Source organism: Acomys minous (genome assembly GCF_964271855.1).
Source record: "Acomys minous genome assembly, chromosome: 20".
In the NCBI taxonomy this organism is placed as follows: Eukaryota; Metazoa; Chordata; class Mammalia; order Rodentia; family Muridae; genus Acomys; species Acomys minous.
Window position 1 is genome coordinate 4527537 of NC_140502.1, and position 23624 is coordinate 4551160.

The following is a 23624-nucleotide window of genomic DNA, read 5'->3' on the forward strand; positions in this document are numbered from 1 at the left end:
TGCAGAAGCCAGAAGAGAGCACCTGACCCCTAAAATGGGACTTACAGATGGTTATGAGTTATCACGTAGGTGCTGGAAATTGAACCTGAGTTCTCTGCAAGAGCAGCCAGTGCTTTTAACCACTGGAGCCACCTCTCCAGTCCCCGTAGGTTTAACTTAAAAAGATTTATCTTTATGAATGTCTACATGTGTGTCTGTCAGTGTATGCCGAGTGACTACAGGTGCCTGACAAAACCTGAAGGGGACATAAGATGTTACCTTTATAAGTAGCTGTGAGCCACCCAGTGTGGGTGCTGGGAACCGAACTTTGGTCATCTTGCAAGAGCAAGAAACAACCTATTTCTTTATTTCTTTTTCTTTTTATGCGCATTGGAGTTTTGCCTACATGTATGTCTGTGTGAAACTGCCAGATCCCCTGAAACTGGACCACGTACTGACCAACCGTGACCCCTTGGCAATAGGGACGGAACTTCTTGTGAGCTGTCACCATAGGCTCTGGAAATTAACCCCCATTCCTCTGGAAGAGCAACCAGTGCTCTTAACTGCTGGGCCATCTTTCCAGCCCACACCCTCAAGAAACACTAGTTGTTTTGCTTCCCCCTCCCCCCAAGACTGTCTCACTATGTAGCTCTGGCTGTCCTGGAACTCACTCTGTAGATGAGACTGGTTTGGAATTTACACAAATCCGACTGCCTCTGCCTCCTGAGTGCTGGGATTAAAGGTGTGAACCACCACACCCAATGCAAGAAGCACTCTGTGGCAGTGTCTCTCCAGTCCCATGTTTATTTTTTTATTTTTATTTTATTTTATTTTATTTTTGGTTTTTCGAGACAGGGTCTCTCTGTGTTAGCCTTGGCTGTCCTGGACTCACTTTGTAGACCAGGCTGGCCTCGAACTCACAACGATCCGCCCGCCTCTGCCTCCCGAGTGCTGGGATTAAAGGCGTGCACCACCACGCCCGGCCTCAGTCCCATGTTTAATTAAAAAAAAAAAAGATTTTATTTATTTTATATATATATGGGTACTCTGCCTGCATCCTGCCTGCCAAAGAGGGCATCAGATCCCTATATAGATGGTTGTGAGCCACCATGTGATTGCTGGGAATTAAACTCAGGACCTCTGGAAGAACAGACAGCGCTCTTAACTGCTGAACCATCTTTCCAGCCCTGCCCCCACCCCACCCCCATGTTTAACTTTTTAGAGAACTGCCGAACTGTTTTTCTGGAGTGTCTCCACTTTTTTTTTCTTTTTAACACTCCGCCCAGCAGTCTGTGAGGGTCTATCTGTCCACAGCCCTTCCCACACGTCCTAAGCCATCCACGCGGGTGGGTATGACACGGTATGACTCTGAGGCTCTGGTTCCTGGCTCCCTGGCGAGGAACGACGCCCTCTGTCACCGCCTGGATGTCTTTGGAAGAGTCTTCTACCCGGGCCCTTGGCTCACTCGTCGGTAGAGTGCTTGCCTGCCTGCTGTGCACCGGCCCCGTGTCCAATCCCCAGCTCGGCATGAAGCCATGTAGCGGGCGCAGTGAGTGGTACAGGCTAGTAATCTCAGCACCTCGGCGGCAAGAGGCAGGAAGATCAGAAGCCGCAGGTGCAGCAGATGATGCCATGGATAAAGGCCCCAGACCCACGTGATGGAGAGACCAGATCCCGCACCGGTGCCCTGACGGCCACCCGCCCGCCCCCTCAGCCCTCCGCCCCCACTCTAAATAAACGTAATGAGAGAAGGAAATTCAAGGCTGTCCCTGACTGCACATCCAGTCTGAGGCCAGCCTGGGCTACATGAGACACCTCAATTTTAAAAAAAGAAAAACGAAATGAGGGGAGGGCACTGTGGGGGATGACTCGGTAGTTAGAGCGCTTGGAGTGCAAGCAAGGGGGCTAGAGTCTGGAACCCGGGCCTCTCTCGTGAATGCTGAGTGGGCGTGGCAGCGCACCTGCAGTCCCTTCTCTCGGAAGGTGTAGCCGGGATGTCTGAATCAGGCTGGCTAACCACACTGGCCCTGTCTGTTTGATCGGGAATCTTTGATGAAGAGACCTGGCCTCAAAGACTGAGGTAGAGCATGGGCAGAAATACCTGGTACCAGCCTTGAGTCTCCACGTGCGCGCGCACACACACACACACACACACACACACACACACACACACACACACGGCATACCTCCCACGCACGTAAGTCTGCGTGCATGCTAGTGCACCACATGCAAGCAAAGAAGAAAACAGCATAATGGTTGTCTTTCCTCATTGAATTCTGACGGTTTTCAGGCAGCCCTAAATACATGCCCCATAGGAGAAATGTAATTGTTTTATTTATTAATGTATGTATTTATTTGCTTTTTTAAAAAAATTTTTATTTAATTTTAATTTGTGTATGTTGGTGTGAGGGTGTAAGATCTTGGAGTTGCAGACAGTTGTGAGCTGCCATGTGGGTGCTGGGAATCGAACCGTGGTCCTTTGGAAGAGCAGGCGGTGCTCTTAACCACTGAGCCATCTCTCCAGCCCTTTATCTGCTTTTTGAGGCAAGGTTTCTTTGTGTAACTTTGGCTGTCCTAGAACTCGCTCTGTAGACCAGACTGGCCTCAAACTCACAGAGACCCGCCTGTCTCTGCCTCCTGAGTGCTGGGATTAAAGGCATGGGCCACCAGCATCTGGCCTACCTGGGTTTTTCTGGTTTTGTTTTGTTTTTTTTTTTAAGATTTATTTATTATTATGTATGCAGTGTTCTGCCTGCATGTATGCCAACACGCCAGAAGAGGGCATGAGATCTCCTTACAGCTGGTTGTGAACCACCATGTGGTTGCTGGGAATTGAACTCAGGACCTCTGGAACAGCAGTCAGTGCTCTTAACCTCTGAGCCATCTCTCCAGCCCCTATTTGTTCTTGAGACAAGGTCTCTTACTAGGACCTACGGCTCCCCAGCCCAGCAGTTAGGCTAGGCTGGGTGGCCAGCCAGCACCAGGGGTTCCCTGTCTGCCTCCTCAGTGTTGGGGTTTAGTATTGGCAGACACCACTGGCTTTTTCTGTGTGCTCCGTGGGTTCTCCTTATCAGCATGTGTCGCAAGGACTTTGCTGACTGCGCCAGCCTGCAACCATCTTTGGTTTGTTTTTTGGTTGGTTGTTTGTTTTTTTTAAGACAGGGTTTCTCTATGTAGCCTTGGCTGTCCTGGACTCACTTTGTAGTCCAGGCTGGCCTCGAACTCACAGCGATCTGCCTGCCTCTGCCTCCCAAGTGCTGGGATTAAAGGCGTGCGCCACCACGCCCGGCTTAGCCATCTTTGTTTTGGCATTCATATAAAGATTAGTCAACTTTCAGTGTTTCTGAGTCTCAATTATATTTAATTGAGATACATGAATAGTTTTAGCTTTGTTTGTTTTTATTTATTATGTATACAGTATTGCGTCCTCATGTACACCTGCAGGCCAGAAGAGAGCACCAGAACAGATCACATTATAGATGGCTGTGAGCCACCATGTGGTTGCTGGGAATTGAACTCAGGACCTCTGGAAGAGCAGCCAGTGCGCTTAACCTCTGAGCCATCTCTCCAGCCCCGAATAGTTTTAGCTTTATGTCATCACTATACCAGAAAATGTGAGCCCTCCATCGATGTCCTTTTATAAGACTGTTTTGGCAATTGGGATCTTTTCCCTTATTTTATTTGTGTGCATGTGTGTGTGTGTGTGTGTGTGTGTGTGTGTGTGTGTGTGTGCCTGCACACACGCCATGGCATGTGTCTGGAGGTCAGAGGACAATTTGTTAAGCTGGTTCTCTGTTCCCACCACGTGGGCCCGAGGGATTGAAGTCAGATCACAGGGCACCTTTACCCTTGGAGCCATCCCACTCACCCACAGTTTGAGTCTCCTTGAATTTGCACAAAAGCTTTACCATCAGCTTGTCGGCTTGACTGCCGAGATGGCGCAGTGGTGAAGAGCATGCACTGTTCTTGCGGGGGACCTGAGTTCAGTTCCCGGCACCCATGTTGGGCGGCTCACAACTGCCTGTAACTCCACAGCCAGGGCATGCAGTGTCGTCTTCTGTCGAGAAACCAAAAGTAAGAAACATAAAAATAAAAGCACACAGAAAAAGATCAGCGCGTCACTGTCTACAAAGACCCCCTACCACGCTGTGATCTGGTGACGTGGTGCTGGATTCCTACGTACGTCATTGCGGGAAGCTCTGCTGTCTTAGCGTCCTTATGGCTCCCCGTTTATGATTGTGGGGAACCTCTTCTTCGGTTCCTGTCTGCAGCGTTTCATTATTTTCAGGGTTTCTACCTGCCGTGTTTGTGGTGGGGGTGTTTCCGTCTTTATAAGCACCATCGGTGTCGCCTGTTGTCCCCGTTTCAACTGGTTGTATCCATCCTTTCTTTTAGATCCCATATAAAATCCTGGTCGGGCACAACCACATGGTGAGCTCCTGTCACTTCTGTATGGATGACACGAGGCTCCTCAGCTCCTCCTACGACTGCTCGGTGAAGCTGTGGGTAGGTGGCTGGCTGGACGATAGGGCCTCCCAGGGCGCAGACATGGCCCACGCTTGGGCTCTGGCACCACGCTCACCCGGCCGGGAACCCACCCACCCCAGGGCCGAGTCCTCTGAAGGAGCACAGCGCAGGGACAGCCAGCCTGTGGCTCTGGACACAGTCGGGGGCTCGGGGTGAAGACTACAAGTCCGACAGCTCCCGGGTTTGGGGAGGGGGTCCTGGTTGTTCCTGGGCTCTACTCTGGACCCCCTCCCTCTGCTGCCCTCACTCACCTCTGACCCCAGTGTCCCCCCCCTCACTCCCTCTGCTGCCCTGTGACATCCTTGCTCTCAGAGCCCAGGATCTCACTGCTGGGGAAACATCACTTTCTCTAGGATCCATAAAGCCTTTTTCTTTCTTTCTTTCTTCTTCTTCTTCTTCTTCTTCTTCTTCTTCTTCTTCTTCTTCTTCTCTCTCTCTCTCTCTCTTTTTTTTTTTTTGAGACAGGGTTTCTCTGTATAGCCTTGGCTGTCCTGGACTCACTTTGTAGACCAGGCTGGCCTTGAACTCACAGCAATCGCAATCCACCAGCCTCTGCCTCCCGAGTGCTGGGATTAAAGGCCAGTGCCACCATGCCTGGCTTACCTTTTTTTTTTTTTTCTTAAAAAAAAAATTGGGGCTGGAGAGATGGCTCAGCAGTTAAGAGCTCTGCTTGCTCTTCCAAGGGGCCCGAATTCAATTCCCAGCAACAACGTGGTGGCTCACGACCATCTGAAATGAGATCTGGTGCCCTCTTCTGGCACGCAGGTGTACATGTAGATGGAACACTTTATACTTAAATCTTTTAAAACATTTTTAAAAAAACAATTGATTTTTGTTTTATTACACTGGCGTTTTGATTGCATGTACGTCTGTGTGAGGACGTTGGATCCTCCTGGAACAGGAGCTACAGACAGTTGTGAGCTGCCATGAGTGCTGGGGATTGAACCCAGGTACTCGGAAAGAGCAGCCAGTGCTCTTATCCACTGAGCCATCTTTCCAGGCCCCCTAAAGCCTTTTCTAACCCACAGCGGTTCCGAAGCAAAGGGACAGGTAACAACGGTCCCTGTGTGCATTTTGCTGTGCAGTCTTCAGGTTTTTTTCTGTTGACCCAACAGAAGGGTTCATGCACGTTTGGGCTGAAAGGCTTGGTCTCCATCAATGGGTGTCTGCTTGTTTCTTTTGTTCCTTTCTTCTTGTTCTGTTTTGCTTGTTCTGTTGCCCTCACACACACATGTACTGAGCATTTAAAGAATTAAGAGCACACAGAAATACCGAAAAGGTACCCGTAATAAATCTCATCGCTCCCCGTTGCCACACCCCCGCGGTTTTCCTGACGATTAGTGCTCTCCCTCCTTCCAGACCTGACTAGAACTCCACTGGTGTGTGTGTGTGTGTGTGTGTGTGTGTGTGTGTGTGTGTGTGTGTGTGTGTGTGTGTGAGAGAGAGAGAGAGAGAGAGAGAGAGAGAGAGAGAGAGAGAGAGAGAGAGAGAGAGAGAGCGAGAGCGAGAGCGCGATGCCCCTGTCCGTGGCTGCTGTTACTCCTTTTGGCCACATGGTGGCACTACTGAACACACAATCGGCTCAACAACTCCTACTGGGAATGGGTCCACTAATGCTGGTTTTAGCGTGTAGCTCCAAGTCCCATGGGTTTTTTCTTTCTGTTTTCCTCTAGAGCAGTGGTTCTCAACCTTGCTAATGCTGAGACCCTTTAACAAAGCTCCTCCTGTTGTGCTGACCTACAACAATGAAATGATTTTATTGCTATTGCTATTTCATAACTGTAGTTTTGCTACTGTGATATAAAAAAATAACAATATCCGTGTTTTCCAATGATCTTAGGTGACTCCTGTGAAAGGGTCATTTAGCCCTAAGGGGGGGGGCTTGACATTTCTCCTACCGGCCTCCTCCCCCACCCCCGCTCTCCGGCCAGGTTGAGAGTCACGACTCTAGAGAACTGCACTAGCCAGAGAGACTCGATCCCAGGTGTTCAGCACTAACCTTTCTCCCCAGCCGAGGACACCAGCCTGAGTGTGCCCCGCCCTGCCCTGCCCCTGTCCTGCCCCTGCCCCTGCCCCTGCCCTGCCGAGTTCCACTTGGGGAACTCCCAGATGCCCTTAATCTTCCACCGAGCTTAGAAAAGGAACTGCACGTGGCCACATACCTTAGGGGACAGACATATGGGAATTTAGAATTCACAACAAGCCTGGGGCCACCTGCTTCGTAAAGGCCACCGGTGAGGCGACAGATCCTGTGAAACGCCTTTGGCCAGCACAAAACAAGGAAGCGATCCTGGGTCCACACCTCTTGTCGCCAGGGCCCGTCTGCGACTGTGGAGCTGTGTGTATCGGGGGAAGGTTTCCTGAGGATGCTGTGGATGACAGAGTGTCCCTCGGACTCGGGATACTGCCAAGCCCCCAGAGCTTTGCTGTAAGGCAGGCTAGGAACCGCTGCTGCCCCGACTTCATGACTTTCATACCTAAGCCTTGACCGCTGTCTCTCTTCTCTTCCCCCACTGATTTGAGGACGCTGCGGATGGAACCGTGGTTTGGGATTTTGAGCCACGCCCCAAAGCTCCGGTCTTAGGATGCAGCATCACGGCTGACAACAGAAGGTGAACATCTGGTCTTTTTTACACTGCTTGGGAAAAGTCAGGGTCCGCAGGTCAGCAGGTGGGCCCCATGGGGAAGTGACAGGTGCGTGTTTGCTTGTTTAAACAAATATACAACCACGTTTGGGTGTTTCAGGGTGCTCTGAGAACCAAGTGGGTGTAACAATGTAACAACATTCTGAATTTTTTAATTGCTTAAAATAGAATACTTACTATAGTTAAGAACCGTGAATGAATTTCTGAATTTTTATTTATTTTTTTGAAGATGTATTTATTGCCGGGCGGTGGTTCTGCACGCCTTTAATCCCAGCAATCTGGAGTCAGAGGCAGGTGGATTGCTGTGAGTTCCAGGCCAGCCTGGTCTACAAAAGCAAGTCCAGGACAGCCAGCCAAGGTTACACAGAGAAACCCTGTCTCAAAACACCAGAAAAAGAAAAAAAAAAAGATGTATTTATTTATTTTTGGTTTTTCGAGACAGGGTTTCTCTGTGTAGCCTTGGCTGTCCTGGACTCACTTTGTAGACCAGGCTGGCCTCGAACTCACAGCGATCCGCCTGCCTCTGCCTCCCGAGTGCTGGGATTAAAGGCGTGCGCCACCAGCCACCACCGCCCAGCTGTATTTATTTATTATGTATACAGTGTTCTGCCTGCGGGCCACAAGAGGGCACCAGATCTCAGAAGCCATCTCTCCAGCCCCCTGAATTTTTATTTTTCTTCCTTCTTTTATTGTTTCTTCTTCTTCTCCTCCTCCTCCTCCTCCTTCTTCTTTCTTCCTCTTCTGCTTCTTTGTTTGAAACAATACCTCACTCTGTAGAGCGGCCATGCCTCCAACTTGCAGCAGTCCCTCTGCCTCAGCTCCTCCAGGTGCTGAGATGACAAACACAGGCCATGAACTTTCGCTTGGTTTTCCTCACAGAGTGACTTTTTTTGTGGACCTCGAAGCCCATGGCCTTAGTGACCTTAGTGATCTAGTCTGGGCCCTTGTCTTAGTCAGGATCACATCTGCTGTGACAAAAACGCCACAACCAAAAAGCAAGTTGGGGAGGAAAGGGCTTGTTTGGTTCTCACTTCCACCTTGTAGCCCATTGCAGTAAGAAGTCAGGACAGGAACTCAAGCAGGGCAGGAACCCGGAGGCAGGAGCTGATGCAGAGGCCATGGAGGGGGCTGCTTCCTGCCTTGCTCAGCCTGCTCACTTACAGACCCCAGGACTACCAGCCCAGGGACGGCATCGCCCACACCCATCACTAATTAAGAAAATGCCCCATAACCCAACCTTTTTAAAAAAAATTTATTTATTATGTATACAGTATTCTGCCTGTGTGTATGCCTGCAGGCCAGAAGAGGGCACCAGATCACATTATAGATGGTTGTGAGCCACCATGCGGTTGCTGGGAATTGAACTCAGGACCTTTGGAAGAGCAGCCAGTGCTCTTAACCACTGAGCCATCTCTCCAGCCCCCATAACTCAATCTTATGGAGGCATTTTCTCAATTGAGACTCTCTCTTTTCAGTCAACTCTAGCTTTTGTCAAGTTGATATAAAATTAGCCAGCACACTTCTTAATTTTTTTTTATTAAGATTTATTTATTGATTTTTATCCTATGTGTATGAGTTTTGCCTATACTTAAGTGCATCCTGTACATGCCGGGTACTGTGTAGGCCAGAAGAGGGCGCCAGATCCTCTGGCTCTGGATGACTGTGAGCCACCATGTGCGTTTGAGAACTAAAGTCCTGGACTCTGAGCTTTATAGGCCAGGGTGGCCACCTGCCTCTGCCTCCCGAGTGCTGGGATGAAAGGCGTGCGCCACCACGCCCAGCACACTTCCGTATAATTTAAGTTGATAAAAAGAAACGGATTCACTGAGCCAGAGGACTTAACAAATTAAAGGCAAGTGTGGAGTTGAAGCTTCTTATAAGAGATGGAGCTACATATGTTAGTCAGAGCTGTTGTCACTGGGACCAATCCCAAGACCAACAACTTCAAGGCAGAAAGACTTGTACTGGCTCACGATTCTACAGGTGACACGGCTGTTTCCGGCCCATGGTTAGAATATAACATCATGACAGGAGGCAACAGCGCTCACTTCTTAGCCGTCCTGAAAGGGAGACACAGGAATTGTGAACAGGGCAGTGACCGGGGTCATCCTTTTTTTTTTTTTTTAAGATTTATTTACTTATTTCTTATGTATACAGTGTTCTGGCTGCATGTACACCTGCAGGCCAGAAGAGGGCATCAGATCACATTATAGATGGTTGTGAGCCACCATGTGGGTGCTGGGAATTGAACTCAGGACCTCTAGAGGATCAGGCAGTGCTCTTAACCACTGAGCCATCTCTCCAGCACGACCAGGGTCATCTTATGAGTTGCAAAGTTCACCTGAAAAGAAAACAGTAAATGACAGAAGACAATGTGTATCTGTATTTTTCTTGTTTCTATGTTACGTGCACAAGTGTTTTGCCTGCGTGTATGTAAGGGAACCGCATGTGTGGACCGGAGCTATAGACGCTGGGAGCCACCACGTAGGTGCCGGGAACTGAACTGGGGTCTTCTGGAAGAGCAGCAAGTACTGAGCCATCTCCCCAGGCCCTGAAGTGATCTCTTTATAACCCTAAGTGTAGGAGACTGTTTTCGAGTGTCTGAGGGTAATCAAGACAGTCAGAGTGGTGCCGCCCGTTGGCTACCGTTCTCAGTGGGGACACACAAGTTGCCAGTGTGGCTCACAGAGTGACCAATCTTGCTCCTAAGTTATAAAAAGGAGGAAGAATCTCCGTAGGAACCACAGGCTCTAGTGAGTATCGCTCAGAGGCAATGCCTGTTCCATTTTTTCCCCCCCTAGGCTCGTCGCATCATCTTACGATAAAACTGTGAGGGCGTGGGACGTTGAGACAGGTCAGCTTTTGGTATGTATGCCCTGCCCCAGTCAGGGTGTCACAGTGCAAGGCTGTGACTGGGGCTTAGGGGGCTTTGGGCTGGACCTGGGATTTGGGGACAATGACAGAAGCCCCAGGTCAAGTACTGTTCTCAGACCCAGGGGAAGAAGCCAAGAGTGAGTTGGGCATGGCGCCCCAGGTTCCCCTCCGAGCCACTTGGACTTGGGACTTGATGAGGCAGGATGTAGGGCCGAGGCCACAGAGCAAAGGCTGTGTGGCCGGGGAGCCAGAGCTTTTTAGGCCTTTCCCAATCCTTGTCTGGGCCCTGGGACTCCCTTCCTTCTGTGGTTCCCAAGCCTGGGCGGTCTCGGCCACGCTCAGGGGTCCTGTGTCACCTCCCGCCCCAACTCTCGTTGCTGCTCCCACCTGACTTCCGTGCTGCTCTCGCTTAGCGAACTTCCTTCCTTAAGGACAGCCTTTCTAGCCGGGCGGTGCTGGCGCACGCCTTTAATCCCAGCAGTCAGGAGGCAGAGGCAGGCGGATCCCGGTGAGTTGGAGGCCAGTCTGGTCTACGAAGTGAGATCCTGTCTCCAAAAAAAGGAAACAAGACAAAACAACAGCCAAAAAAAACGAACGCGCGCCTTTCTAAGTCGGTGCGGCGGAGGAGCACACCTATAAACCCAGCGCTTGGGAAGGCGGAAGCGGGAGGCGCTCGTTTTCAAAGCTAGTCTGGGCTACTACGTAGTGAAATCCTCTCTTTCTCTCTCTCTAAAAAAAAAGAAAGAAAGAAGGAAGGAAGAAAGGAAGGAAGGAAGGAAAGAGAGAGAGAAAGACAGAAAGAAGGAAAAGGAGACTGGAGAGAAGGTTGAGCAAATTGGAGCACTGCTCGTTCTTGCAGAGGACCTAGATTTGGTTCCCAGCCCCAGGAGATCGGGCGCCCTCTTCTGGCCTGCACAGGCATTGCATGCACATGGTGCACACACGTACGTACGTAAGTACGTACATACATACATACTAATCCCTGGTACACATAAAATAAATCCTCCTAAAAGAAGGTGGCGAAGCAACATACCTTCCCCCCCCCCCAATAGCCGACCTTTCTCCTTAGTGCAGAAGCCAGTACACTCACTGTAAACGTTATCACAGGTTAACATATTGCTGTCTTTTCCTGCTTACCTTTGCTTCTCTTCTGTGCTGCCTTGCCCTGCTCTGCAGCCCAGGCTAGCCCAGGAACCCATGGTCTTTCTGCCTCAGCCTCCCAGGGGCCAGCCTTACAGCACACACCCACCACAGCTGACTTTTTGTCACCCTTGCTACTCAGTGTGCAAGACTTCATAGCACAGATGGGCGAGGCCCTGCCTCACTGCCCCCGGAATAAGGGCTGTTTTATGTGTTGTCTGTGCGCACAGGCTGTGGGGTGTATATAGAGGGCAGGGGATAGGGGGTGGAAATCGGTTCTCTCCTTTCACAGTGTGGGTTCTGAGAATCGAATTCAAGTTTTTTTCAGTATATAAAGCTTTCTAGACGGGCAGTGGTGGCGCACGCCTTTAATCCCAGCACTCGGGAGACAGAGGCAGGCGGATCGCTGTGAGTTCGAGGCCAGCCTGGTCTACAAAGTGGGTCCAGGTCAGCCAAGGCTACACAGAGAAACCCTGTCTCAAAAAAAAACAAAAAACAAAAAACAAACAAACAAAAAGCTTTACCCCTGAGATATTGCACCTGCCCAGCTGACATAGCTAATGCTAAGGGGAGGTCTTATATGTTTATTACTGTTGTTGTTCTAAAATTTCTGTCTCAGCTGGGCGTGGTGGCGCACACCTTTAATCCCAGCTCTCTGGAGGCAGAGACAGGCAGATTGCTGTGAGTTTGAGGCCAGCCTGGTCTACAAAGTGGGTCCAGGTCAGCCAGGGCTGTTACAAAGAGAAACCCTGTCTCAAAAAACAAAACAAAACAAAGAAAAAATTCTGTCTCTGTCTCATCTCTGTGTGTGTGTGTGTGTGTGTATGTGTGTATGCGTGTATGCGTGTGAATGTGCGTGGAGTGTGTGCATGTGTGTACATGTGTGCATGTCTACGTATATATATGCATGTATGTGTGTGCATATGCATGCTAAGCTGCATTCTTGCAGTCAGGGTTGGTTGATCCCTCTCTCTCTCTCTCTCTCTCTCTCTCTCTCTCTCTCTCTTCCGGTACATGCATTATGGGGGCGTCAAGCTCTGGTCCTCAGTTTTCATGGCACATACCTTACCTACCGAGCCATCTCCCTAGCTCTGCACCTATCCACACACACAATTATGACTGGTTGATTGGTTTCATGTGTAGGCATGTGTTGCTAGGAGTACACATGTGCACCCCGCGAGTGCAGGTACCCCTGAAGGCCACAGGAAAGGTGCCATATCCCCTGGAGCTAGAGAGATAGAGGGTTACGAGCCGCTTGATATGGGTGCTGGAAACTGAACCCCACGAGCAGCAGGTGTGTTTACCCATCTCCATAGTCCTGCACACACACACACACACACACACACACACACACACACACACACACACAGAGAGAGGGGGGGTTGCTATCTCTTCAGCGTATACAGCTAGATCTCATTGCTAAGGTAAGCCATGTAGAAAATACAAAGCTGAAATCTATCCAGAAAGCTGTGCCAACTCACAGCCTGGGCATTCAAGGAGGAGCCACTGCCTCCCACCCTCACATGCCAGGTGTCACACACCGAAAAGAATTAGCCAATGGCCAATGTGGTAGGTAAACAGTGGCACTGCCATGGATTTTTTTCCCTCCCTGATTTTGAACATTTTTTTTCTCCCCAAATCTTTTTTTTTCTTTTCTCTGTTGTAATTTCCCCACTGTTGTCCCTGGCCAGCGTTTCTATGTCAAGTACCTTCCTTTTCTTTTTCTTTTTTTTTTTTAGTCCTTTACTTTGTTTACTTTTGTTGCACAAGCCACTCTTGACCCTGGCCAGCATTAGGGGCGAATGAGAGCTGCTTGACAAATGGCTCCAAAACTTGGTTGCCCTAAACAGCCAACATTTTTATTTAGGGTGTTTCTGGCTCCGGTCTCTTCTTAAGTCACTGTGACAATGTCATCTGGAGCTACAGTTGCGTTAGGGCCTCCCACTGGGGCGGAAGGATCTCCTTCCAAGATGGCTCACCCCCACGGTTGTTGGCAGTAGGCGTCTTCTGTTCATATCCTTGTGGGTCCCCAGGGTCACGCAGAGCTGTGTGTGTGTGTGTCTTTAGGACAAGACGGTTAACTCTCATGGCTCGTGCGATCCAAGAAAAAACAAAGAACAAGTCATACTAATCCCCGCCCCCACCCCCCACCCCCGCCCCGACTTCTTTCCTCCCTCCCCTCCTCTTTCCTTCCCCTCCCCTTCTCTGAACCCTCACTGTCTCTTTTGAGATAGGATCTCATTTGTAGCCCAGGTTGGCTTTGAACTTGCCACCCTCCTGCGTCAGCCTCCTAAATGCTGGGATTACCGATGCGCTCCATCACACCCAGCGCCACATGGTCCCTTCTGCCCCCACCCGATCCATCAGAAGCGAGCTCTGGGTGTGGCCGCCCTGAGTAAGGCGGCAGCTAGGCTCAGTGTGTTGGAAGGAATCCGAGGGAAAGTCTAGAACCGGGGCCTGCTGAGCAGGGACGCTGTCCTCTCTGGGCCCTGCCTCATTCCAGTGGAAAGTCAGGCACGATACCTTCGTAGTGTGCTGTAAATTCTCTCCGGACGGGAAGTACGTGCTGGCGGCCTTGGACATAGATCGCGGGATCTGCCTAATGGATCCAGAAAACATCACCACCGTGATCCACGTCAAAGGTGAGGCTGCCAGGCTCGCCGCGCACAGCAGCAGGGCCTTACCACTCCATCAGCAGGCGCCTCCATCCGGTTCCTATGGTGAAGCTGCCAGGCTCAGGACCACATCGCGAGCCCCCTCGCGTGCTCCGGCATGCCAGCAGTCGCAGCACGTGGACGGTGGAGGCAGGATTTCTCCACGTTATTCCTTATACCTATATGGTGACTTTGCAGTTATCACAAAGTGAAAATTATATTTAAAAAAAAAAACCTCTTCGTTGTTTAAACACACATGCACGCGCACACACGTCAATATGTAAATAATTCTAGGAAGTATTTATGTATTGAGGGGATTGAATCCAAGGCTTTGGGGCGGGGGGGGGGGCGCTGGAGAGATGGCTCAGTGGAGTGCACTGACTGCTCTTCCAAAGGACCCGGGTTCAATTCCCACCACCCATATGGCAGCTCACAACTGTCTGTAACTCCAAGATTTGACACCCTCGCATTCACAGATATACATGCAGGCACAACACCCATGTACATAAAATAAAAATAATTAAATAATTAAAAAAAATAATACAGGTTTTTGTATGTGCTAGGTAGGTGCTCTACCACTGAGCCACACCCTATCCCCTCACTGGGGGATTCTAGGCAGGTGCTCTACCACTGAGCCACACCCCAGCCCCTCACTGGAGGATTCTAGGCAGGGGCTCTACCACTGAGCCACACCCCAGCCCCTCACTGGGGGATTCTAGGCAGGGGCTCTACCACTGAGCCACACCCCAGCCCTTCACTGGGGGATTCTAGGCAGGGGCTCTACCACTGAGCCACACCCCAGCCCCTCACTGAGGGATTCTAGGCAGGGGCTCTACCTCTGAGCTACACCCATGAGTCTTCCCCTTGAGGTCACCTGTCACTGTGCTTGTGTGTAGGTCATCACAAAAGGTCCATCACATCATGCTGCTTTGACCCTGACAGCCAGAAGGTGGCTTCTGTGTCCATGGACAAGTGTATCAAGATCTGGGATATCACATCCCAAGCCACGCTGTTTACCATACCCAAGTGAGAAGAGTTCCCAGGGAGGGGATGGGGATGGGTTTTGGTGTGGGCGGCAGCATCCCGCAGCGGGAAGGCGGGAGAGGTGTCTCTCCCCATTCCCTCCTGTATTGCACATACAGGCCAGTGTCCCAGAGGAGGCATCTCCGGGATGTCCCAGGAGGCCAGAGAGAAGCCAGCAGATAGGCTGGGCTAGCCAGGGTCTCAGATGCATTTGTTCCAGGGTGAATTCTTACCAGCAAACAGGTCCAGAGCCTCCATAAAAATATATTAAGCTCAGGGCTAGAGAGATGGCTTAGCGGTTAAGAGCACTGGCTAATCTTCCAGAGGTCCCGGGTTCAATTCCCAGCAACCACATGGTGGCTCACAACCATCTATAATGTGATCTGATGCCCCCTTCTGGCCAGCAGGTGTACATGCAGGGCAGAGCACTGTGTACATAATAAATAAATCTTTAAAAAAAAAAAAAAGCCAGGCATGGTGGCGCATGCTTTTAATCCCAGCACTCAGGAGGCAGAGACAGGTGGACTGCTGTGAGTTCGAGGCCAGCCTGGTCTACAAAGCGAGTCCAGGACAGCCATGGATACACAGAGAAACCCTGTCTCGAAGGCGGGGGGGGGGGGGGGGGAGGGGAACAAGACTGTAAAATGGGAAGCTCTCAAGATCCAGGTGACCCTTGCTGGTGGCCAGCGGCCACCGTCTTATGTGTGAGTCCTCTGCAGCAGGTGCTGGTGTCAAGATCACAGACTGTGTCCACACCTGTCACCCTGCCTGGCCCTCTCAGGTCCTCCCTCCTGGGCTAACAGCCCAGGAGCATGGACCTCTGGTTTCTCTCCTTTCGAAATGAGCGGGAGATGCAGTCTGGATGAGGTGACAGGAAGACGGTTGTTAGTGCGTGCTGCATCATGTGGTGTGAGGTTTAGGGGGACACTGAGGTAGGAGGCTGTGCACCCTCCCCCACTTTCCACTGCCCCTTAGATCTGCTCTGTGCAGGCACTGAGGGCCCGAGGCAGGCAGAGGCTGCAGAGTACAGGCTGCGGGCAGAAGCCCTGATCCAACCCTACGGTGGCAGCAGCGGGCAGTTTAAAGTCAGTTGAGCTGTGTGCCAGGAAAGGTAGCTTTTTAGCAAGCAAGCGGAGAGGCAGACCTCTCAGAACCTCAGCACCTGTGCTGGCTTCCAGGAATATGACCTCTGGGGTCAGGCAAGAGAACACGATCCATCTCTGGTCCTGTGGATGTTCAGTGTCCCTTCCTAGCCTTTACTACCTCACTCCCTTCTCACACTGGTCTGTCACACTGTAGTATCCACCCTCTTCAGATAAGCTTCGAGGCCACTGGAGGCGCTGGCAGCTGAGACCAATCACCTGAGTTCAGTCTCCAGGACCCACATGGTAGAAGGAGACAGCCAATTCCTGCCAGTTGAACTCTGATCATCCGCATTCATTGTATTTTACACACACACACACACACACACACACACACACACACGTACGCCAAATAATAAATGTAGAAAAAAAAAGGAAAACACCAAAAATGAGCCAAGCAGTTTGAGCAAGATGACATTTTCATTATTTATGATGAAATGCGTGCAACATAAACTTTGGCCATCTTTTTTTTTTTTTAGTGCACAGTTCACTGAATTCATGACATCTGCAGCATTTTGCAACCTTTGCTATCTCTTTCCCAAATGCTTCACCACGCCAAAGGGAAAAGCGCATCCATTAAGCAATGACTTCCCGCCCCTGCAGCCCCTGGGAGCCCTGACTCCACGCTCGGCCTCTGTGCATGTGCCGACTTTGGATATTTATATAGATGAAACCATGTTTGTCCTCAAGTGACTGCCGCCTTCCGCTGAGGAGCCTGAAGAATTGTCCCTGTTGTAGGGCATAGCATGACTTCATTTCTTTTTGTAACTGCATGGTACTCCATTACACACAGAGACAGACAGACAGACAGACAGACAGACAGACAGACAGACAGATCATGTTTGGCTTATTAGCCTGTTGGTGGACACTTGATCTGTTGGTACTTATCTGTCTGAGTCTCTGCCTTCAGGTCTTCCGGTAAATAACTTGAGAGTGGAAGTGGTGGGTCAGAGGGCAGCACTGTGTTCATGCTCAGCTGTTTTTATTTTAAGAAATTTATATACTATTTTATGTGTATGGGTGTTTGGCCTGCGTGTATGTGAGCGCACTCCACGTATACGGTTCCTGTGGAGGCCTCTTCTGGGCTGCGGAAGAGGGTGTCGGATCCTGTGGAACTGGAGTTGCAGACAGTAGTGAGCTGTTAGCTCCATCACCAGAAAAATTCAGGAACAGGGAAACCTGCCTTTGCGTGTGTCCTTCCCCCATGCTGGCTTCCGGTCTGTTGTCCTGAGTCCCCTATGTGCATTATTCCTGTTTACTTAGAAAAAAGACTCTTGAGCCGATCTGTAAAACAAACAAGCAAACAAACGTTTTTGTTGTTGTTGTTTTGTTTTTCGAGACAGGGTTTCTCTGTGTAGCCCTGGCTATCCTAGACTCACTTTGTAGACCAGGCTGGCCTCGAACTCACAGCGATCCGCCTGCCTCTGCCTCCCGAGTGCTGGGATTAAAGGCGTGCACCACCACAGCCCAGCTGCTTCTTTTATTTTAAGCCTGGTCTCGCTGTGTTGTCCCAGGCTGGCCTCGAACTCACTACGTAGTGAGGCTCAGGCTGGGCAACTGCAGCTGGGCCATGGCATATAGCAATCAGAGGATCTCTACTCCCCCATGGGCGGTAACGTCCCCTCTCCACCCAGGGCCCTGTCAGCAGTGCCCCCCGGGCTCCCTGGAGTGGAGTCGTGTGCTAGCATGCACCCCGCCCGTGTTTCAGGGCGCACACCAATGCCATCTCAGACTGCTGCTTCACCTTCAGCGGCCACTTCCTGTGTACCTGCTCCTGGGATAAAAACATAAAGATATGGAACGTGCACACGGGGGAGTTTCGGAGCCGCGGAGCCTGTGTGACACTGATGAAGGGCCACGGGGGCTGCGTGAGTTCCTGCTGCATTTCCAGAGACAGTGAGTGACCAGCATGCACAGGGGCCCCTTCCGCTCCCTTCCCTCCTCTCCCTTCCCCTCCCCTCCTTTCCCCTCCCCTCCCCTCTCCTCCTTTCCCCTCCCCTCCCCTCCCCTCCCTTCCCCTCCCCTCCCCTTCCTTCCCCTCCCCTCCCCTTCCTTCCCCTCCCCTCCCCTCCCCTCCTTTCCCCTCCCCTCCCCTCCCCTCCCCTCCCCTCCCTTCCCCTCCCCTCCCCTCCCCTCCTTTCCCCTCCCCTCCCCTCCCCTCCCCTCCTTTCCCCTCCCCTCCCTTCCCCTCCCCTCCCCTCCCCTCCCCTCCTTTCCCATCCCTTCCCCTCCCCTCCCCTCCCCTCCCCTCCTTTCCCCTCCCTTCCCCTCCCCTCCTTTCCCCTCCCCTCCCCTCCCCTCCTCTCCCCTCCTTTCCCCTCCCTTCCCCTCCCCTTTCTTTGTGGGTAGCATCCTGAGTGTTGGGATCACAAACGTGTGCCAACACAAAGCCAGATTCACTCTCATTTACCAAACTAACGCTGGAGGAGAGACTTTGGGTGGACTTCCCTGGGTGCAGAAAAGAGGTGAATCCCCGTGACTGTAACAGGAAGGGTGCTGTCCTCCAACCCCCTTCGCCCCAAGCCAAGAGAGGACTTCACGGACACGCGCTTTCCAGTGGCAGGAACCCCAGCTCACTGTAAAACATTGTTCAGATCGCCTTAAAATGGTATTTCTCAAAGTGTGCTCTTTAAAACCATTTGCTTGTTGAAGTGCAGTTTCCTTAGTCTCACACAAGACCAAAAGAATTCGGCTCTTTGGCGGGGGCTGCGGGATTCTGCATTTTAATAAGCTCCACTGGGCTCACATAACTTACAAGAAGCACTTTCCAACGTCTGCAGTTCTGTAAAGTTTTAAACCTGAAGGATGCTTAAACCCCCCTTCTCACTGCGTGCGCGTGGTCTTGCACGCACCGAAGCCAGTGGTCCTACTCCCGCCTCCCCCACAGGCGTGGGATTCTCCCTTCCAGGAGGCAAGGGCGGCCTCGGGTGTTTCCCACCCAGCCTGGCTCTGGCCACTGGCCTTCCTCAAGGAAAAGTGAATTTCTGCCGGGTGACGTCAGCACCGAGTCCCAGGGAAGGCTCCCATTGGCTCCGCTCTGAGCCAGTCACGTAGCAGTGGATGAAAGGCTCCAGTAGGCCCAGGGTTGGGGCGACTTTCTGCCTTCAGAGTTAGAGGTGGCCGGGGCTTGTTGGCGCACGCCTTTAATCCCAGCACTCGGGAGGCAGAGGCAGGCGGATCGCTGTGAGTTCGAGGCCAGCCTGGTCTACAAAGTGAGTCCAGGACAGCCAAGGCTACCCAGAGAAACCCTGTCTCGGAAAACCAAACAAACAAACAAAAAAAAGAGTTAGAGGTGAGGGTTAGTACCCTCAAACCAGAGGTACTGAGAACAAGATGGAAGTTGGGGTGCTGCTGCCAAGCAAAGTGATGTGGAGGAGAAGAGAGCCAATGACAGGAAGCCATCGCCAGACGTGAAGGTGCACCCAGGGACTGTTGAGGGAAGTAGCTGTTCAGGAGCCAAATATATGCATACACACACTGACACACACACACACACACACACACACACACACACACACACCGTTCTGCAGGGAAGTGGGCTTGCCTTGTGTATGTGTAGAAGACTCGGGTCCCCCAGCCATTACACACGTGATCAGTGCGTGTCCTAAGAACCGCCAAGGGCTCTCTGAACACCCCTCCTGCTCCAGAAGCACGCTCTTATCATTTTTATTTATGTGTTTGTGAGTGTGGTGGGCCATGCGCAGGCAGGTGGATCTTTTGTGAGTTTGGGGCCAGCCTGGCCACCTCAGGTTATAACAGTGAGGCGTGCTTCCTAAGGACAAAACAAAACACCCTGTTGGGTGATATACTTAGTGTCACTCTGTGTGTGTGTGTCCGAGTGCGTACACACACACACACACACACACACACACACACACACACACACACGCACACAGGGAGGCCAGGGATATCAGATCCCTGGAGCTGGAACTACAGGCAGTTACGCACTGCCTACGTGAGTGCAGAGAACTGAAGCCAGGTCCCCTGCAGGCTCCCTGGTGCTTGCTTGCTTGCTTTTTCCCCCACTTGAGTTTTGCATTGTTTTTTGTTTGTTTGTTTTTGTTTTTTGAGACAGGGTCTCTCTGTGTAGCCTTGGCTGTCCTGGACTCCCTTTGTAGACCAGGCTGACCTCGACCTCACAGTGATCTGCCTGCCTCTGCCTCCCAAGTGCTGAGATTAAAGGCGTGGGCCACCACGCCCGGCAACACTTGCATTGTTTTTAAACAGAGGGGCAATTGAGACAGCCCAGTGGGTGGAGAGGCATATTGCTAAGTCTAATGCCCTGAGTTCAGTCCCTAGTGTGTCCACATGGAAGAGAGAATGGATGCTCAAAAACTGTCCTTTTACACACACACACACACACACACACACACACACACACACACACACGTGCACAATACAAGGCCCGCTCTGTAGCCCAGGTTACCCCCAGACTTATGACCTCGCTGCCTCCGCCCCCCAGTACCGGGATTACAAAGCACTCAGCACCATGTCTGATGTGAGCACAGACTGGCAGGGCCTTGACCCCCGCACCTCTCCTGGGAGCAGTGCGGCTCAGTAGGTGGTGATGTGTTGACATCATAGCCGTATGGAGCATAACCGCCCCAAGTAACAAAGGAATGTTTATAGCTGATCTGGTGTCACTGAGCCACACCAGCAGGGGGTCCCAGTGTCTTCAGCATAAGCCCTGGCAGTGCCCTACAGATGCCAGCTCAGCCTGCTTCAGCCTTACCACAAAGGGGAGGGAGCACTTGACGGAGGGGGGGAACTCTGCACCCACTCCCCCCACCCCACCCCTTTGTCTTTCAGGCTCCTATCTCATTTCCGGTGGGTTTGATAAGACTGTGGGTATTTGGGACGTAGGCGATGGCTACCAGAAGTTGTCACTGAAGGTACGAGTGCCTGCGCAACATAATGAATCTAACTTTGTGTGTCGGGGTGGGGTGGGGGTTGGGGGAGGGCTGGTTAGGATCTTGCTATGTAGCCCAGGTTAGCCTCAAACTGCTATGTAGCCCAGGTTAGCCTCAAACTCATGATCTTTCTGTTTCAGCCTCCTTAGTGCTGAGGCCATGGGTGTGGTCTGCCACTCCTGGTGGCTTGGCATCTGAAAACAAGGCCAAGACAAGTGAGACTGGCCTAGATGCCTCCTAAGGGTACCGGCGCCTCTGTGGGGGAAGGACAAAAACATCAGTAAATGAACCAGCAGCAGTGATGACGGGGAGAGAAATTAATATGGTGATGATGTGACAGAAAGAGGCTTAGGGACTGACCCACGCTGGGTAGGCGGTGTGCCAGGCTGTGTGCTACCTAGAGGGGGCACGCAATCTGAAATCTCCATGGCAGTGAGAGACTTGACAAGCCAGGGCCTCAGGGAAAGGCACGCTAGGGAGGTGAAACAGCAAAGCCCAGAGCTAGGGAAGAGTTCAAGAAGAGCAGAGTCTGATGCCATCCTGGGGGCTTGCCCAGCCGCAGGCCTGCTGCCACCAGCAGAGGAGGCCTGCATCCGAGGGTCTCTGTGGTTAGCAGGGTATTAGCCAGCGTGGCAAGAATCTAAGGCTGGGGGGTAGGGTGGGGGCGCTGGAGAGATGGCTCAGCGGTTAAGAGCACTCACTGACTGCTCTTCCAGAGGTCCTGAGTTCCATTCCCAGCAACCACAGGGTGGCTCACAACCATCTATGATGTAATATAACGCCCTCTTCTGGTCTGCAGGTGTACATGCAGGCAGAGCGCTGTATACATTATAATAAAATACATCTTTTTAAAAAAAAAAAAAAGAGGGTGCTAGGGAGATGGCTCAGAGGTTAAGAGCACCGTCTGCTCTTCCAAAGGTCCCGAATTCAATTCCTAGCAACCACATGGTGGCTTACAACCACCTGTAATAAGATCTGGTGTCTTCTTGTGGTGGACAGGACACGAGTGGGCAGAATACTGTATAAATAAATAAATCTTTAAAAAAAAAAAAAAGAAAAAGAAAAGAAAAAAAGAATTTAGGGTTGGAGACTGAATGCTCAGTACCGGTTGCCTTTGGCACTCAGTGTTTACACCCGTGACTTCCAGCCTCTGAGCCTTCAGGGACCAGCCCCGCCCCCAACCCCCGCCCCCCATCGTCCACACCTTCTCAAATGGCCCTTGTTCAGACCACCCCCTACCCCCCCCCCCGCCCCCACTGCCAAGGCTGGTCTCTCTAAGCTGGGTTCTTCCTGAGGATGCCAAGACAGAAGGAGTTTCCACGTGAGCGAACGGCTTCACGCTGAACGCTGACCTCACAGCGCTTAAAAATCCCCCTGTCCCCTCACAGGATTGTTCTAGATCCACCTCTCTGCTGTCTTTCTATTCTCCTTCCGATGCATGGAGAATGAAAAAGATAAGCCTTTTGTTCTGAACGTCACCGTTGTGTGCACACGCTGCGCCTGTGGAGACACAAGGGGCACAGTGCGCCCGTGGAAGTCAGAAGACGCGACTGTGCCTGTGGCTGTGGGTTTCGCGCCTTCCGCTTTTGTGCCGGTTCCAGGGATCGAACTTAGGTCTCCAGGCTTGCGCGATGAGTGCTTTGCCCGCTAAGCCCGACTCGCCCTAGCCTTCCACTAAGCACTGCGACACACGCTTCCCTGCTCCTTCCCCGTGACCCTGGTCGCTTACCACACTGCCCATAAGTGAATGGCAGAGGCAGTAAAGATGCTGAGGTGGAGCCCTAAGTCATAAATGGTGCCCGCCTCCTCTGGTTTTATTTTGACCTGAGGAAAACGTAGCTTAAGCTACCGTGGATGACTCTGTAGTCCTTTGAGGCTTAAAGACCCTCCCTGGGTAGAGCCTCCCAGAGGTGTTTTCTAGAGCGACAGGTGCAAGCTAATACCTGGGACCGTAGCTGGGCGTGGTGGCGCACGCCTTTAATCCCAGCACTCGGGAGGCAGAGGCAGGCGGATCGCTGTGAGTTCGAGGCCAGCCTGGTCTACAGAGCGAGTCCAGGACAGCTAAGGCTACACAGAGAAACCCTGTCTCGAAAAACCAAAAAAAAAAAAAAAAAAAAAAAAAAAAAAAGAGGCAGGTGGATCTCTTGAGTTTGAGGCCAGCCTGGTCTACAAAGTAAATCCAGGATAGTCAGGGCTACACAGAGAAGCCCTGTCTAAAAAAAAAAAAAAAAAGCTGGGACCAGATAGAAATATCTTTTATTTCCTTCCATTCAGCTAAAAAAAAAAAAAGCCACCCACAGTGCCCTGATGTAGGCACATGTGACCCATCTTCATGGCTTGTGTTCTGCCTTAAGTGTTGATGGAAGCCATGGGTGTGTGACAAGTCAGCAACACGGGCTTGCTGGCTTTATTGTTCCTATTTGCTTTGATGAAACATTTCCGCCCAGGTCTCTGCTAAAGTATTTCTTCTTCAGGGCCATGATGACTGGGTGACGGACGTTGCTATTAGCAACAACAAGAAGTGGATCCTCTCCGCTTCCAAGGTAAAAGCCACCACGCGTTGGCAGACTTGACATTATCTGTCACATTCGTTAGAGCGTGAGCTAGTGGAAGGGGCCAGGCCAAGTATGCAGTCCGGACTTGGGGGTCGCACGCCTGCAATCCCAGCATTCAGGAAGCTGAGGCCAGAGAGGAGGGCCACCGAGATGGTTTATACTTAGGGAAAGGCGC

General features: G+C 51.5%; 1 protein-coding gene across 2 annotated transcripts in view; it reads left to right on the forward strand.

Annotated features, from left to right (window-relative positions):
- WDR88 (WD repeat domain 88) overlaps positions 1–23624 on the forward strand; it is a 34300-nt gene that overhangs the window by 2546 nt on the left and 8130 nt on the right. For both annotated transcript variants that reach the window (XM_084770823.1, XM_084770824.1), the window contains exons 2-9: positions 4375–4485; positions 7030–7118; positions 9953–10016; positions 13669–13807; positions 14716–14845; positions 17693–17880; positions 20794–20876; positions 23369–23437. In XM_084770823.1, the coding sequence (XP_084626949.1) occupies positions 4375–4485; positions 7030–7118; positions 9953–10016; positions 13669–13807; positions 14716–14845; positions 17693–17880; positions 20794–20876; positions 23369–23437 (873 nt within the window). The remainder of the gene's footprint in view (positions 1–4374; positions 4486–7029; positions 7119–9952; positions 10017–13668; positions 13808–14715; positions 14846–17692; positions 17881–20793; positions 20877–23368; positions 23438–23624) is intronic.